The sequence below is a fragment of the Lepidochelys olivacea genome (assembly GCF_965140295.1).
Source record: "Lepidochelys olivacea isolate rLepOli2 genome assembly, chromosome: 9".
NCBI classification, from domain to species: Eukaryota; Metazoa; Chordata; order Testudines; family Cheloniidae; genus Lepidochelys; species Lepidochelys olivacea.
The window spans coordinates 43,518,212-43,531,867 of record NC_140419.1 but is presented as its reverse complement, the minus strand read 5'-3'; the positions used below and the strand labels follow the sequence as shown (position 1 = coordinate 43,531,867).

Here is a 13,656-nt window from a genome sequence, read left to right as displayed (position 1 = left end):
AGAAAGGATTCATTTGTTGCTTATCTGTTTTTAAGAGCAGGAATGACAAAATAATAAACTCTTCCTCTAAAAGGATTTAGAAGTATCAAAATCACCACTGGGCATTTCCCTCCTGGAACACATTCAGTATGATGAAAAAATACTTCCTAATGCCATTTTATCCTGAAAAGTTGTTTTTATTCTTTTACAAGTCAGTCATTCATCTACACTCTGCAGTGGGTAGGTGATATAATGCTGCAAGCTGAAATGGAACATTGTTATTACCGGGCCATAGGGCTAAGATTTGCCACTATTGTTTTCTGCAGAACACATTCCCTTTCAGATATCTGCTCTCTTAACCTTGTCAGTCTCACTTACGCACTTTCTTTTAAAAGCATAAAAATGTGACAATGAGAGTAAAGTGACAATTGTCTACAAACCAACCCTTTCATCTTTAGTTGATTACCTCCAACGGCTACTTTTATTGAATTGCCCAACAGTAATAATACATAACGATAACATATATTCTTCCTCAAAGGACATGTTAAATTTTGCATCTAAAAGGAGCATAAGGGCTTGCTTAATCAATCAGTTTTCAATTTCATAAACAGACTAATAAAACAACAAAACCAAGTTACCAATTAATCATTCTTTAGGAGGTAGGGAAGGGGATTTAATCCTGAATCATCATTAAAATATTAGTCATATATTGCAGGTTGTCTTTGGCAGCTGCCTAAAGCCCTGTTTTTAAATTTTTTCCCACAGTTTCCATTATTGGGATGAATTATCTACCTTTGGCATGGAAGAGATTTTTTCAATTATCAAAATTGGAGTCTACTAAAATCCTGCCAGGTCTAAGGTCTTCAACCAGAACACAAACTTCGATTAGGCCGATTGCAAACTAGGCCTATTATTATTAATGTACTCATAAAAGCATTCAGGAACAAGTTCTTTGTTTGCCAAGGCCCCAATTCAGCAAGCACTTGCTAGTATCCCAGTGAAGTCCACAGGTTTTAGGTCTGGTCTACAAGAGGAAAGTGACCAGACTATCTTCCCATGTAGAAACACTATTCTAGAAGAAATTTTATTCCAGAATAATTGACCTGCTTTGAAAGTGCATTAATTATTCCAGAATAGAATGTCCATTCAGGGAACTGTTCCAGATTATCCTACTTCGCAATAGCTATTCCAGTCAATTTCCCCACGTAGACAAGCCCTCAATCTTATTTGCTTGCTCTGCTCTTTGTAGGTTTTTCTACATTTTCTTTTTATGAATAGACAGTTTGCTCATTTATCTTTGTTCTTCCCTTCTTTTGGGACTTATCCATCAATTATCTATCGACTTAATCCTCCATTCTACATTCATACACTGGGGAGGAGGCAATGGCCAGCCAAGGCACTTTCATGGTGTTGAAGAAATGCACTGCAGTCATTTAAAGCCAGTTACATTAAAAATATTGGCACACACACTGATCAATAGATCCCCATTAAACTGTTCTGCAAATTTAGCACTCAGCAGATTTCAAGTCTTAACTCTTTCCTGTTTTCCCACAGAAATATGAATCAAGATGGTAATTGTGATGATAGGTGGCTGAAATATGGAAACCCGAACATTTAAAATGAATAAATGACACATTACATCACATATTAGTTGTACTGCAGTAGCATGCAAACGTCCCACTGCCATCCCCATTTTGTTAGGCACTGGATAAATAGATAATGAAGAGAGTCCCTGTACCAAATTGCTTACAATCTAGGTATCAGATGAGAACCAACATATGGAGTCAGGCAAACAGACTAAGGAAGCCCAACAACAATCAGATGACTACATGGGTTAAATTGATCTTTTCTTATTTGTTTTGGCTTTAAACCAAAATTAGTTTGTAATGTAATGTAATTAGGTTTTACCTTTTGACATGTAATTTTAAAAATCAAGGTCACCAAATCCTCTATTAAGTTTCCTGATCCTAAATGAGTACTTTCTAAATACTTATATTTAGAATATTTAAAAGAAGCCTACCAATACGCATAGATGTTCTAAAAATCAAAAGCTCTCAGTATAGGAGTCCAATCAGTACATTTCTAGTAATCAGAGGAGAAATATTTTCATAGAAATAGCAGTGCAATTATTATGCAAGTCCCTGGATTCTGCTTGGCTTACAATGGTTGTCAGTCACCCAGAGTACAGGGATCTGCAAACCATACAGTTGAAAAATAACCACATAGTGATGACACAAAGCAGACTTGCACACAGGATTCATGAAACTGTGTAACAGAGGACTCACTGTACTATTATCCACTAGTACTGCTACAGCATCCCTGTACTCTGATTGGCTGAGATAAGCCTATTTCAATGTAATTAATTATAAGACCTGATACAAGGGTCTTCTCTGCATTTAAAAGGAAACAAATTATGTTTGCAATGCAGTCAGTTACCAGTTTTAGTGATCATGTAATGACTTCTTTGGACATGATTTATGTCAGTGGACCTGGTTTGCAAGACAGTGATTTATAATCGAGAGCTAGGATTAAGTGTTCCCATTAGGTTTTTGTTCAATTTTTCATCTAAGGCCTCTATTTTGAATGCTTATCTGAAAATCAGCTGAAATTTTTAGGATACCTTTTCCTCCCTTTACCCCTCTTGATTTTTCAATTATATATATATAAAATCTTAATCACACAGTCAATATAACAAAATGCCAAAGGGGAAAAAAAAAGCTCTTTCCTAGTACATCCAGAAAACCCCACAAAACTCAGAAGACAAATACCAAGGCTAACAACAATTATTATTACTAGCATTAGTATTACCATAACAACTAGGATAGTCATGGGCCAGGACCCCATTCTGCTAGGTGCTGTACAAACACTGAACAAAAAGACGGTCCCTGCACTAAAGAGCTTACAATCCAAGTGTAATACAAGACAATGGGCAGATACAAAAGGGGAGTACAAGGAAACAATGAGATTGGTCAGCATGACCAGCACTGGTGTCAGCACACCCATATAGCGTGATCAGATAGCAAGTGTAAAAAATCGGAACGGGGGTGGGGTGTAATAAGCGCCTTTATAAGGCAAAGCCCCTAATATCTTGACCATCCCTTTAAAATCGGGACATCTGGTCACCCTACACTTGCACCAAAACCAGTATCAAGTGTTTTGTAGGCATCAAGGCAGATGAGAGTTATAAGAGGGATCTGAAGGACGACAGTGAGGTAGCTTTCCAGATGTTTATGGGGCGCACCTCCCAAATGTGAGAGGCAGCATAGGAGAAAACATAAAAGTGCTTGTTTGAAAATTTAACCAGTGGGCAATGGAGGGTGGCATCATCATGGCCAAACTGAATCAGGAGTCAACATTTCAATAGCAAATGAGAAAGGATAGGTAGGCTGGGGATAGACCATGAAGGGCTTGAAAATTAAGACAAGCAGCTTATGTTTGATAAAGAAGTGGGAGCCAGTGCAAAGATTCTGAGAGATGGGTGACATGGTGAAAACAACTGGCTAGTGAAATGATCTTTGCAGCACCGTTCTGAAGGGATATGAGATGGGCAAGACTGCATCTGTTATGGCAGAGAAAAGGATGTTGCAGAAATCAAGACGCAAGGTGAGAGCTTGGATGAGAGTTTTAGCTGTGTGAATGGATAGGAAAGGTCGCATCTTAGGCATGCGATGATTAAAGAACAGAAATATTTGGACATAATCTGGACGTGAGGACCTAGAGAGGGCTCAGAGTCAAAGAAGTCTCTCAGGTTACTGGGCTGAGCATCAGGCCAAGATGGTGGTATTGTCCATAGTGATCAAAAAGGAGCTGGGGGAGGGTGTAGAGGGAAAACTTAAGAACTCTTTCTTAGCCACGGTGAGCTTGAGCTGATGGTTACACATCCACAAGATATCATCATGATTTCCTTATTGCACATCCTTACTCACCTGCTCTATCTAGATCTTTAAGCTCCAAGAGACATCTTGATAATATTTAACTGTCGTGTCGTGTTTTTCCTCCACAGAGCTCAAAGCATTGGGGTGTCTTTATCCCCATTGTCCAGATGGGGAAATGGAAGAAGAAAGGTAAAGGCTCTTGCCTAAGGTCACACAGCAACTCAGGGGTATAGAGTCAGACACAGAACACAGGTCTCCTGACAGTTATTCAATTGATCAAGATACTTTCTTTCCAAGCACATATTACTGTGAAAGACTATTTTGAGGCATCACATGAAAAAATTGACTTTATGAATGTTCTTTGGTTTAACTCAAAATATCACTTTTCATGCAGTTTTATAATGTTCTATTTCTACAAATTAATCATCCTATACATTTTGGGATGTAAGCCGCTAGATGCCTGCAGTGCCATTTTATGTTTACAGTTGACTCAAGAGGAACTTTTTCATAGTAAGAGACAGTATGGTGATGATAATGTGATACATTCGATCCCACTAGGACATGAACTATTAGGAAAGCTGTCATTGTTCATATTAGAAAAGAGAAGACTTGGTGATGTTTTCTGGGTTTTTTAAATTAAGTAGAATTTGTTAGATAGATTCTAGAAAACTTCTTCAAACTGGCAACAACTTCAGGGGAAAAAAAGGTTTAAAAAAAGTCATAAAATTAGAAAGTAGTAAATGAAAAATTAAAAAGAGAACCTGATTTCCAGCTGCTAGAAGCCTGGGGAAAATAAATTAGAAAAGCAAAAAGAAGCAGGTATGACTAATACAGGCATTTGTCCTGCTTGTTGGGCCTAATTCAGAACTGGTATAAGTAAAGTCAGTGGAGCTATGATAATTTACATCAGCTGAGGATCTCTGCCCTCCCTCCACTTTACATATGTACTCATGGATTTCCCAAAATTAGTTTCAATTTCGTATTCACAAAAGAAGATCAGGACCTCAGCAATACAAGTGATCTTCTAGCCACAGTTAGGATTAGGGTGACCAGATGTCCCGGTTTTATAAAGGCCAACCCTGATATTTGAGACTTTTTCCTATATTGGTTCCTATTACCCCGCACCCTTGTCCCAATTTTTCACACTTGCTATCTGGTCACCCTAGTTAGGATAGCCTTACTGCATGCTAAAATACGTAGGGAGTCTTGTGCTGAATCATGTAGAAAATGAGTGACCAAACTGCAGGAGAAGCATGCCTTGTTGGAAAGCCAGGCTCATTTGTTTTATCCAAACATAAAAGTTCTACCAGCCACTGTAGAAGAGCTCTGGAAATACCACTGCTCTCTGGATCTGGACTATCAACACATAAACTGACTGGCTGAGTGTTAACTTGTAGTATTAATTTATTCTTTTTTAAATAAAAAATACCGTCCAAGCCATACAAAATATTAAATTCTCCCAGTTTGGACTACATATAAGCCTTCTAAATACATGTTATTGCTCTGTACTGGACTATAGTTTTGTCGATATCCCCCTTCCCCCCCCGCCCCATTACTTGAAGATTTATAGCACTACGTTCAGTAGTGCAGGATGCAATGTTTAAAACACTTTCCTTGTATTCATTTGTGTGTAGTAAATTACCACACTGACACAACATCCTTTGTAAAATAGGCAACACAGAGTAGACAAGCCACACTTTCTTCTATGGCATCAGAAGTTACAATTGTTTTTCATATGAAAATCTGTCAGTTTGAATTTAAAAACTCAGAAAGAGAGTCACATACAACTTCTGACAATGTACTGTATTGCATTGGCTCCAAGAAAATAACCCTATTGCATTCCACAGCCAAACAAACACCTCATTCCATTTGAAGAGTTTGGAGGTCTAGTATACACAAGATGCACACTGCAGGGCAAGCTCAATAATCGTTCGTTCACAATGTGATGCTAATATTTATTCATGCTCCCTGGCACAGCTCAAAGGTTTTTTAATTTTACATGTTCAGAATATAAAAAGGTTAGAACTTCAGGGAATATTAGACACTGCAAAGTATAATTCAATATGTTGCTGAGAAAAAGACACTGATCAGAAAGAAGTCTGAACTTTTACTCTCCATATGTAGACTAACTTGAAAGTGTTAGTGAAGCAGTAATGGGAAGTTCATAATGCTTATGTATTCTCTGTCTGTTTCCTGATGCACAGAGTGAGAGGGAGCCAATGGAGGAAATGAAGAAAGGAGGGGTACCCCGTCATAACGCTGACGATGAATAACTTCAAAAAGATGATCCTTCATTCAGAATCCCAAGCCAGTGTCTAATCCATTGTTCTACACTGCCTCTCATGATGGACAAGACTGGGACTCAGAAGACCTAGAATCTATTCTTGGCTCTGCTACTGACCTTCCACGTGACCTTGGGAAAGTTACTTCATCTCTCAGTTTCCATATCTCCCCATCTGTAAAATGGGGGAATGATACTAATATTTGTCAAGGGAGAGCTATGAATTAAAAGTGCTATAAAGAGCTAGGTGTTATTATTATTAATAATAAAATGGACAGCAGTGGCAATATGATGGAGCTTGATGTAAGTAAATATATCTTATACCTGTGAAGATATAGTGCCATCCCAACTGGTAAACATGAACACAACACAAAACCAACAGGAGACAAAAGACTATGTATGCTCATCATGCATAAGATGCCACGGCTAAAAGGGATATTCCAATCTTCCTTTTAGACAAATATATTTTTTTGAAATCAGAACTTTCACAGCTACAAACAGAGATCATTTGGCCCATTCAAATGGGATTGAACCATGTACAGGAGGGGAAGAGAAATACTCCAATGGAGCCTCTCCTGGATCTCTCTCTGTAGGGAGTCCTTTGTTCAACAAGCCAAAACAAAATTATACACCTTGGCTAACTTTCAGCTCAGTAGGTCAGTAGAGTACAGGACTCTACTTAGCAGGGTCATGCATGTGGAAAGGGGTGTGTAACAGTTTGTCCGGATAAAAGACCAAGTATTATGAGATTACAAAAAACCTATTTAAAAACAAGACTCCTACTTCTCTGTTATCCAGCAGTAAATAATCCACAGGCAGGATTTTTTTTTTTAAATAGCTCATTGATTTTGGATGCCATCTATTCACCACACTGTGCCTACATTTCATATAGTAATTAACTACAAACCAGAATGTATTTCTGCAGCCAAGTTTTTTTTGTTTTGTAAATTTCATTGCATGTCAGCTTTGCTAACCAGTCGTCCACATTTCAAGTGAATATTTCCAAGTTCAGTAAGATATGTGTCAGCAGCCCTGTGACTCAGCAAACTCATATGCAAAATGCTCATTTCATAGGCCAGCCAGGAGGCTGGCGGTGCTGGCTAGTTACATTACTTCTTTCTTAGGACACCAGCTGTCATGCAGGCAGGGACGCCAGTGACATGAAGATCCAGCGCCCATTGATTACTGCACTGTCAGTCATTTTACTGTCTGCACTGAGAAAAAGCCAGACTGGACCTGGCTTTTGTAGTGGGGTCATAAAGTGGGAGGCAGAGTGGTCTAGTGGGCAGATTGTTAGAATCATAGAATCATAGAATATCAGGGTTGGAAGGAACCACTGAAGGTCATCTAGTCCAACCCCCTGCTCGAAGCAGGACCAATTCCCAGTTAAATCATCCCAGCCAGGGCTTTGTCAAGCCTGACCTTAAAAACCTCTAAGGAAGGAGATTCTACCACCTCCCTAGGTAACGCATTCCAGTGTTTCACCACCCTCCTAGTGAAAATTTTTTTCCGAATATCCAATCTAAACCTCCCCCACTGCAACTTGAGACCATTACTCCTCGTTCTGTCATCTGCTACCATTGAGAACAGTCTAGAGCCATCCTCTTTGGAACCCCCTTTCAGGTAGTTGAAAGCAGCTATCAAATCCCCCCTCATTCCTCTCTTCTGCAGGCTAAACAATCCCAGCTCCCTCAGCCTCTCCTCATAAGTCATGTGTTCTAGACCCCTAATCATTTTTGTTGCCCTTCGCTGGACTCTCTCCAATTTATCCACATCCTTCTTCTAGTGTGGGGCCCAAAACTGGACACAGTACTCCAGATGAGGCCTCATCAATGTCGAATAGAGGGGAACGATCACGTCCCTCGATCTGCTCGCTATGCCCCTACTTATACATCCCAAAATGCCATTGGCCTTCTTGGCAACAAGGGCACACTGCTGACTCATATCCAGCTTCTCGTCCACTGTCACCCCAGGTCCTTTTCCGCAGAACTGCTGCCTAGCCATTCGGTCCCTAGTCTGTAGCGGTGCATTGGATTCTTCCATCCTAAGTGCAGGAAGCCTGGGAGTGAGGAGTCCTTAGGTCTGAACCTGGCTCCGCCTGTCACTCCACCTGTCTGTGCCTCCATTTTCCCTCCCACTCATTGCCTGTTTAGATCACACAATTGGGGGGGGGGGGGAGTGTCCCTTAATATGCATATAGTCTCAGTGGGGAATCTAGGCACTCTTATTATTAACAATACAACAGTAACAGGGAATCGCTCCATCTTGCATTTCTCTACCTTGTTCAGGGCAAGCCATCCTCACAGCCCCTCCAGTCACCTCAAGGGTGAAGGGGAGGAAGGGCCAGGGAATGGCACCAGCTGTGAAATCCCCATATGTCAGGGCACCATGGGAAGAACTACACCCGTTGACTCAAACGGCTCCTTCCTTACAGCTGTGTCTGATAGGACAACTGAGCCCTAAAGGGAACACGCAAAATCTGGAGGGGGGAACCCAAATGTTATGTAGTAGGGCTGCTTTGATTCTATGACCCACAGAATTAAAACGTTGCTTTATGGCCAATATCCTGTTGTTCACAGGAACAGTGTTTTATTCAGCACCCATGAGCATCTATTTCCTGTAGTCTGTTGTGAAAAGTAAATAAAATATGAGAGAAATACACCAGTGAGAAACCAAATTGTCAGAAACAGTCAAACTTCTACTAATCATTTTCTGGCAGCTCTAACACCTGCTAATTTGGGGGCTGAAAATTGGCATAGGTTTCAAAGTACATTGTCCCGCCTCTCCCCAGAGATCATCAGCCAAATGAATAAATTACTAGCAGTTGGATTCTCATTACCACAAATTAGCCTCACCATAAGATGACAGGAGCAGAGCCAACCTTCTGTGGCCTCATACAGAGCACCTGTTAGTGCTCCATTGAAAAGGCAGTGAGGATGGAGGGCAGGTTTCTCTCTGCTGTCTGCACACAACAAAGCTTTATTGTCAGACTATGATACCTCTTCTGACAGCAACTTTCAGTCTCCACACTCGCATGGCTTTTAATCCATTAACAATGAATCCAAGTCCTCTTGTTTGAAACTCTCCCCACAAGGAGTGCAGGAGTGGCTGGCCGGGAAGGTGTCAAATAATGTGTAGTATCACCACAAGCAAAATTAACCTGTTGCACTCTAACCTTCAGCAATTCAGCTGTTTATTTGCAAACAGAAAGTTTTAAGAAAGGAATGCTTAGCTCAAGGAAGAATATTCTGTTCTCAAAATGAATTAAAGAATGAAAGGCTTTGTTAGTGATAAGGTTGCATTTTAGATTCCGTTCAATTTAAAAGTAAAAAAAGGATTAGTTGGTCATCCCAGGCTGGGGACAGAGGATCTGCTGGACAGTGGGGTTGAGGGATGGGACGGTTTGAACTTTCCCATACAGCATATGGTAAAGTACAACCTGATAGTGGCTAGGAAGTTGACATACTGTGATCACTATACCCGGCTGACTAAGACCTGTAAACATTCTATATTCTAGTTATTTGTTACACTGTTTTCTGCACCCTGGCCCACCTGCTTGTCCCATCCACCTTCTACATCTTCTCTTTTAGACTACAAGCCAGGGATTGTGGCTGGGACCATCATTAACAATATGTCTGCACAGTGGTTATGGCTTTTAGACTTTTCCATGATATAACATGTTAAATAATAGTAAATCCAAGAATTTTCCCATTAAACCTTTACAATATGCCATATACAGAACGACTTTTTGATTTGGCATCATCTCAGATACTCAGGGCCTGATTCAGATGACAGAGTGTCTGTCTCTTTCATCACCGTAGAATCCAATTGCTGGTGGTGTCTCTCATGATCCAATTGGCTAGTTGACATCAGCCTACCAGCATCCATCCATCCCCAACATTACCAGGAAAGGTGCCTGCCAGACCTATAGCCAAGGCCAAGTGGTCCCTCTTCCTATTCCACTCAGGTATTACAGCAACAACACGAGAGGCAGAAACACAAGCTCAGACGTTTGCAGAATGTGAAAGTTTGATTTATTAAGTGTTTGCACTAGCACAGCTTTGCTCAGAATGCAAAATTTAAAGGAAAAAAAAAGGGATTCAGCAGTAGTAGTGCTAAAGCTGACCATGTGTCTGAACTGGGCACTAATCCAAAAATAACAAGTCTGTCCACAGATGTAATACATTTAATTGAGTTTTACACACTAATCATGTTACGTGACTTTGGCAGCTGTTAAAAATAGTTTAGTTCAGCTTTGACTGCAGAATAATTCAAATACCTGTGTGTGTGTGTGTGTGTGTGTGTGTGTGTGTTTTTAATAAAAATAAAATGAAGTCTCCTCAGTCCAAAATAGATACAACCTTTTGAGGTTCACATGCATGTCAGGGAGAGTATTCAGTTGAACCCTCTTCATACTGCCCTGCTTGCATCAAAATCTCCTCTCTAATCAAATATCCAAGCTTTCCCACGAATACTCTCAGAACCCAATTATGGCCCCATCTAAGTAAATGGGATTTGGCCTCCACACAGGAAAATGAGAAACAACATTGCCCAAATGGGAGGGTTTTTAAAAATTCATGTATCATTTTAACCCAGTGCATCGCTTTTGGGTCCAACTCTCATGCGTGCTCAGCACGGGCCGAACTAGTCTCGCATTAAAGTCCAACTGCCACGGACTCCAACAGGAGCAGAATTCGGCCAACACTGAGCCCTTTTGAAAATCCCATCCTAAAAGCTGTATTATAGTTTTAGGGATCACACACTCACAAAGTGTGTGTAATACAATGGCTTTGAATTGTAGGAGTCTATAAAAGCATCTGAGCATATGTTTCCCAAGAGTAGGCAACAAGGTCTACTAGCGAGCTGCCCTCTAAAAGGGGAAGATCTTGTAAAACATTCAAGGAGGCAAAGAAAATTTGAAAGACAGCAGACACCCTCAAAAATAAGCAACTGGAGAAGTGGCAACTCACTTTTGAATGATGCTGTATTGCTTCTACAGCACCAAGGCTAAGGAAGACCTGAGGCCCTTTTAAAACAAGGTTTGTTGAGACTAAGTTGATTCACGTATTTGCAGCCATGACTTTTTATAATAATGTAAAACAGCAGCAAAACAAAATGGACAAAAAGGACTGAACTAAGATCTCACCTCTTGGTAAGTGTCCTGTATCATACCACTCTTAGCAACAGAATGTCACATGAAGAAAGGAACTTTGGTTTTGTGCAAAGGAAAGCCTAAAGAACACATGAAGCTCTCAGTGCAACAAAGCAAAGTTACATTATCAAAAGTTCTCACCTAACCTAGACAAAAGACAGTCCATAACTTACAATAAACAACCTATTTGCCCATTTCTAAGAAACAACTGGAAATTTAAGCTACTTGAAATGTCCAAAGACTTTCCTCCAAAGGCTTCATCAGCATCAAGGAATAAAACTGCTGGCTTGACCTAAGGGGTTGAGAGGTTAATCTATTCTGACCGTATCTTTATTCTATAACGATACTGAAAGATCACTTGAATCACTCACCAGCATTCAACAATTACAATGTATTTCCCAGCTTTACCACAGTGCTGCTCGAAAGGGCCTTGCTACCGGATTTTAAAGCCATGTGGAATATTGAAGTATTTTCCAAGACTAACTGTGAAATAAAGCAAATGCCATGTCTCTCATGCTGTCCCCCTCCTGCTCTCACCTCCCTCCAGCTTGTAACATCCAAAAGTAAACGCAAAACTTTTAGTTTGTAATTTGATTGCCTTCTTAAGCTTTCAGCATTTGTTATGGTCATACTTTAAGCCAGTAGTTTTCAACCTTTTTTCATTTAAGGACTCCTAAAAAATTTTGCATGGAGTGTGGATCCCTTAGGAAATCTTAGATAGTCTGTTGACCCCAGAGTTCATGGACCACAGATTGAAACACACTGCTTTAAACCATTTACTAATTTCTATTTATTTTAAGTCATCTTTTTTCCCCCCAAAGGCAGCATCTAGACAAGAGATCTACAAATCTGCTGATAACACTGAGTATACAGGATGATGCCAATTCTATTAATCAAATGAATCCTGGTCCAGGTTAGCATATTTTAAGGCTTAATGCTGCAAGGTGCTGAGCACTCGGGCCCAGATACAAAAAAGAAGTCTGTACTGAAGTGCTTTGTAAGCACAAGTAGTCCCACAGAAATCAATAGGACCACTCACACGTTTAAAGTTAAGCCTGTGCATAAGTTCTTTGCTGGACTGCCGACAGAGCGTTCAGCACTTTGCAATATAAAGTCCTATACAAGCATTTGATTTTCCTGAGTAATACTGTGACCAGAAGACACCAGCCCGAATATAGCAATCTCCAGATGAAAGACAATTCTACTTGTTATTAAGAGAACAGTCACTCCTCTCAGAGCATAATCTTTCAAATGTCAATTCCTTCATGCACTCACATTTAACTGGGTGCCACAACTCTTCAAAAAGGAGTCAGGCTTCAAGTGACTCAATAGTTTGTGAAACGTTTTAAGGCACTAGTCAGATGATAGTTCTCTCTGTGAACTATATCAGGGATCAGGAAGAAAAACATTTTATTCTACTTTCTGTTCCTTGACATTGAATGGGAGAATGTAGATACAAATGTTTGCAGGGTTGTTGTAGCTGTGTAGGTCCCAGGATATTAGAGCGACAAAGTGGGTGAGGCAATATCTTTTACTGGACCTAGGTCTTGACAGACACAAGCCTTTGAGCTAGAGAGCTCTTTTTCAGGTCTTAGTGTCCATCTACCAATTGTGCCTTTGAAAATCCAAGTCTGAGTCTTTTTCAAACCTAGAAGGTAGGCCCAAGTTCAGTTAAACATTTAGGCATTTGCTTAAATCCATGTCTAGTTAGTAGAGAATTTAAACATGCGCATAAAGTAACACATGCCCAAGTGCTCTCCTGAAGAGGGATGTCTTCCTGAATCAAGGCCACAGAAAGCTGAGGCACAAACCATGACTCAACGTCTAGCAGAAATGATAAAAACACAAGTGAGAGAACCTTGCCTGCAATTATATAGTACAAATTATATAACTTCTACAACATTAGCATGCTTATTTTGTGGGGGTCATGAAGTTCCATGTGTTTCCTACCTTGAAAAGCTGTGATATGACCAACTATCATATATTTCAGTTCAAAGTTCAAGGCCTGGATGTTTTGAGTCCTCTCTCTCCGAACAGCTGTCTGGTAGTTTTCTTCCATCTTTTTAGTGCAACAGGTTGGTGCTCTGTGCTGGCAGATCTGCAAATCCGATTCTTTTGGAAAACAAAAACAAAACCAGAAATAGAAGAATTAAAACTACTTTCTAGATATATACCATACAAGTAAAAGAAAGTGCTTTTTCTTATAGTCAAATTAACAACCTAGGTGGATGTCCTACATCAGACAAAACTCATAAGAAATGAAACATTGAAACTGAGTTAGCACCTTAAGGGCTCTAATTTTCTATATGTCAGTGTCAGCCAGATCTGAATAACTTCACAGTGTCATGTGCTCCCATTCTATGTCATAT

At 40.0% G+C, this 13,656-nt stretch overlaps 1 protein-coding gene across 3 annotated transcripts in view; it reads right to left on the bottom strand.

The window, feature by feature from the left end:
* Positions 1 to 13,656, bottom strand: part of LOC311526006 (glypican-5-like) — a 601,789-nt gene that overhangs the window by 546,518 nt on the left and 41,615 nt on the right. For all 3 annotated transcript variants that reach the window (XM_084638602.1, XM_084638600.1, XM_084638601.1), the window contains exon 2: positions 13,238 to 13,399. In XM_084638602.1, the coding sequence (XP_084494728.1) occupies positions 13,238 to 13,399 (162 nt within the window). The remainder of the gene's footprint in view (positions 1 to 13,237; positions 13,400 to 13,656) is intronic.